The 4,169-nt window shown below is 33.2% G+C and overlaps 1 protein-coding gene across 1 annotated transcript; it reads right to left on the reverse strand.

The window, feature by feature from the left end:
* Nucleotides 1-344: 344 nt before the first annotated feature.
* On the reverse strand, nucleotides 345-1,530 carry HTR1F (5-hydroxytryptamine receptor 1F). The gene has a single exon (XM_036851188.1). It carries the CDS (start codon nucleotides 1,528-1,530, stop codon nucleotides 433-435), a length of 1,098 nt encoding a protein of 365 aa, XP_036707083.1. The 3' UTR covers nucleotides 345-432.
* Nucleotides 1,531-4,169: the final 2,639 nt, after the last annotated feature.

Here is a 4,169-nt window from a genome sequence, read left to right on the forward strand (position 1 = left end):
GTGAATTTTATCTTGTCTATAAAATAATAGAATCATATAATAAAACAATAAGATTACGTAGAAATTATGGATGGAGGTATGTTGTTAATTGAAAATTCTTCTGTAGTTGTTATAAGATATAAACCTGAAAAATCACTGTTAGTAATAATATATATATATATCTCCAGTTAGTTTTTAGGGACATTGCATAGGCAAAATATTGTTTATAAACAATAAATTATTTTCTAATTTCACATACTCTAGAATAATGGTCAAAAAAAGCCTTTAAATCAATACATTATATATTTATGTTACTATTAAAATATATATTAATATCATTCTAGCAGCTTTAATTTATGTCCTTCTAAAAGTTTAAATGTTTTATTCTTTATCATTCATTTAGTTACTTCACCTCGAAAGAACCCCAATCTTTTCATAATAAACTTCTTTAAACTAACATCGACATCGCACAAGTTTTTGGAATGCTTTCTTGAAGTCTTCATTAAAGATTGTATAAATCAGTGGGTTTATAAGGGAATTGAGATATCCAAGCCATGTCAAAAAGTTTGACATTTCTTCAGAAATTTTACACTTTTCACAGACATTAACAACCAATTCTTTTACAAAAAATGGAAGCCAACATATTACAAATGCACCCAAGATTAATCCCAGGGTAGTGGCTGCTTTGCGTTCTCTTGTGCCTGAGATCTTTTGCCTTCTCCAAGATCTCTCATGCTTGAATTCAGACCTGGGGCTTTTCACTGTGCTATGAATTTTATCAAAGTCCGTTGATGGATCAGATAAAGACTTTTCTAGCATGGACGGTGTGGAGACCAGTCTAATGCTTTTCTCACCACTCCCCAAAAGGTGACCATTCAGTTCTTCCTTGGCAATCCTACTTGCTTGTCTCTTGTGGTATAACGTCTTTGCTGCTTTATATATTTTGTAGTAGAGGATCAAAATCAATGTTAATGGGATGTAGAAAGCTCCAAATGTTGAGTAAATAGTGGAAACAATGTTGTCGTGTTTGATGATGCACTCATCCTCTCGGCTAGTTCCTTGGTGCCTCCAGAATAGAGGAGGCATAGAGATAAAAATAGATATAATCCAAACTATGGTAATCATAATGCCAGCATGCTTGGGAGTCCTTTTCCTGGCATACTCAACAGCGTCTGTGATTGCCCGGTACCGATCCAAAGCTATAGCAGAGAGATGCAAGATGGAGCAAGTGCAGCACGTGATGTCAACGCTCAGCCAGATGTCACAGACCACTTGCCCCATAATCCAGCTCTCTTTCACAATATACACAATGCTGAAAGGCATCACCAGGACAGCTACAAGAAAATCTGTGACTGCAAGGGAGCAAATTAAGTAGTTGGCTGGGTGGTGTAGCTTTCGGGTCACAATAATTGCAGCGATCACAAGTGAGTTAATGGTCGTCGTCATCAGTGCCAGCCCAGAGAGAATGAAAGACACCAGAATTTTGGATGGCATTCTGTCTAACAGTTCTTCCGAGGTCAAGTTTTGATCAGATGAGTTTAAGAAATCCATTTTTTGTTTGATTTAAAAGATTAATATAGCTGAAAAAATGGACACCTGTAACAAAGGAGAGGAAAAACAGTTCAGAGAAGGCTTCAAAGATTTTTCTCTTCCTTTCAGAATAATTTTTTTAAAGTATACATGTATCTTTTTCCAGAATAGTCTATGGATTAAAAACATGGAGTTCAGATAGCAGATTTTCTTTTTCTTTACATTTAAGAAATACAATAAGAACAGTAAAAAACAATAACTTTAAAAACATTTTCTTAAAATAGGGCTCAAATAAACAATTTTTATGCATAAAATAACCTATCACTAAAATCTCTACTATTATAAAAGTGTTTAAAACCTATATTAATATTAGCTATGTTTTTCTCTTTGTCTACAGCAGAAAAAGTTTAAAAGCACATGTCATTAGTATATATTTGTGCATTATATAATGTAATATAAGAAAATACCATTTTAAAGGCAGTATTCAAAATCATAAACAATTTTGTACTTAAAGTTACACTGAGAACATTTTCATTGGGCTTGTGGAGACTAAAGGAACTTTCAATGTATTTTATGTCAGGATATAAAGGTTATAAAAAGAAAAGTAAACAAAATTAAAATATTTTTAGTGTATTTCTAGCATTCCATGATCATTTTATGAAATTAGGAAAATGTCAGAGTATTTAGTAGTCTTTGTGGATATAAGTAGTTAGTTTGGTTTAAAAAGACGAAATAAAACTAGTTGGAACCGAATAACCATACAACACTGCCCATAATTATAATGACATATATAACCGAAATAAACCACTGAAAGAGGTGAACCTTGCCAGTAAGAAAAGCTCATAACGTCACACACCTTGAAATGGAAATTATTCTTTACAAGACTCCATCGTAATGACCATGTAACCTTACTTTTGAAAGGGAACCCTCCAAACGTGGCTTATAATTTTTACTTCAGTCCATGCTATTACTTAATTGCAAGTCAAATACGAGCAATTAGAGTGTAATTAAATAAGATTAATCGTTTTTATAAATAGTTTTTATTTTCCAAATCAGCACTTTTCTCTTTCTTTAATAATTCTTTAGTAGCTACCTACATCTTTGGAAAAGACAGAGAAAAGATGGAAACCTGAAACTTTATTCTTAGTTATAGTTATAACTATTATTGTACCTCTATATTCCTTGAATTATTTTTACTTTAAAGTGGTTATGTTTTACTAATTGGAACTGATAGAACAATAATTTAAAATACTTGATATTTTTATATCAAGTGCTTCTTATGAAGTGTGTGTGTATACATATCAGATTATGCATACATATATTATAAAAACTTGGAGTGCAGCATATTTAATATCCTACTTGTGTTTGAGTTACCAGTACTAAATTTAATTTTTATTTTCTCATATTCATTGAAGGCGGGTGCTGATGGCTTGCTCCTAAGCAAATTGAGTGGCAGAAGAAATCTGAATACATGAGACCCATAAAACAAATAGTCCCGTATGTAATTGAAAAGGAGTTGTATATCTAAGTTATTTATATCAACACTTACCCATTTGTAAAGGGCAACTAAGACAACTTCAGATAAAGAATGGAGGCTACAATCTCCTTCGAAATTCTAAACCAGTGGTTTTGGAACTCTGTTTGCCTCAGAGTCACCAGGAGGGCTTGTTAAAACACAGATTATTGGGTCCCAGTCTCTGGAGTTTGAGATTCAGTAAATCTGGGGCAGGGCCTTCAAAACTGCATTTCTAACAAGATCCCACATGATGCTGATGCTGTTTGTCCAAGGAGTCAGGTTTCTGGAGGGTAATCAATACGGTTCTTCCTCAGCTCTTTGTCTAATCCTTTCACCGCTATAGCCTTTATGAGTTCCTCTCATAAATGTCAGAGAGCAGCTCTGACATTTCTGCTGTACAACTTTCTCAGCACCTCTCTTTCTCACATTCTTATTTCTTGGAGCTTTTCAAATAAATGATCTTCCTTTAGCTTTTCTTCTGATGCCTCCCTATTTTTTTCCAACTTTTTATTATGAGAATTTTCAAACACAAAGTAGAATAATGCAGTACACATCCATGTGCCCTTTACAGAACTTCATCAATTGTCATCATTTTGCTAATCCTGCAGAAACAAGTGTTAATTATAATCAGAGATAAAACAGGATTCAAACTTTGTGGAAAAGAATAAAATATACTTTTTTACCAGCAGTCAAATGGTGAAAGTGGGCAGAATCATTGCATGGTGCAACATGGTAAAATAAATAGAGGGTTAAGGTCCTTAATAGAAGGATGCATCCTGCATGAAAGGAGGTGGGACATATTTTATAAGCCCCTCTTCATACTGTAGGAAGACTCAGGACCACAGCCTATCTTTTTTTTTTTAGATTATGAAGTTAAAGAGAACAGCAAAATCATTTTGGTGTAGCAGCAAATCAATGGATTATGTTGCTTATAGACAATCTCTTCTAAAATATTCCTCTGAAACTGAGAAGCTGAAGAAGGCTGATGAATCACCTACTTTAAACTGTAATTTTTGCTTTTCATGTATGTTTAAACCTAAAACCTCTCTTTTAATAAGCCTCTACTGAAATATTCATTTGTGGAATAATTCTAGCAAGTTTTTAATGCAAATATTCAATAGTTTCTATAAAGAACTCTGTTTCT

The sequence above is a fragment of the Balaenoptera musculus genome, chromosome 4 (assembly GCF_009873245.2).
Source record: "Balaenoptera musculus isolate JJ_BM4_2016_0621 chromosome 4, mBalMus1.pri.v3, whole genome shotgun sequence".
In the NCBI taxonomy this organism is placed as follows: domain Eukaryota; kingdom Metazoa; phylum Chordata; class Mammalia; order Artiodactyla; family Balaenopteridae; genus Balaenoptera; species Balaenoptera musculus.

Excerpts from the sequence above, each read along its gene's own strand:
- HTR1F (XM_036851188.1), bottom strand. The coding sequence starts at position 1,530 with ATGGATTTCTTAAACTCATCTGATCAAAACTTGACCTCGGAAGAACTG.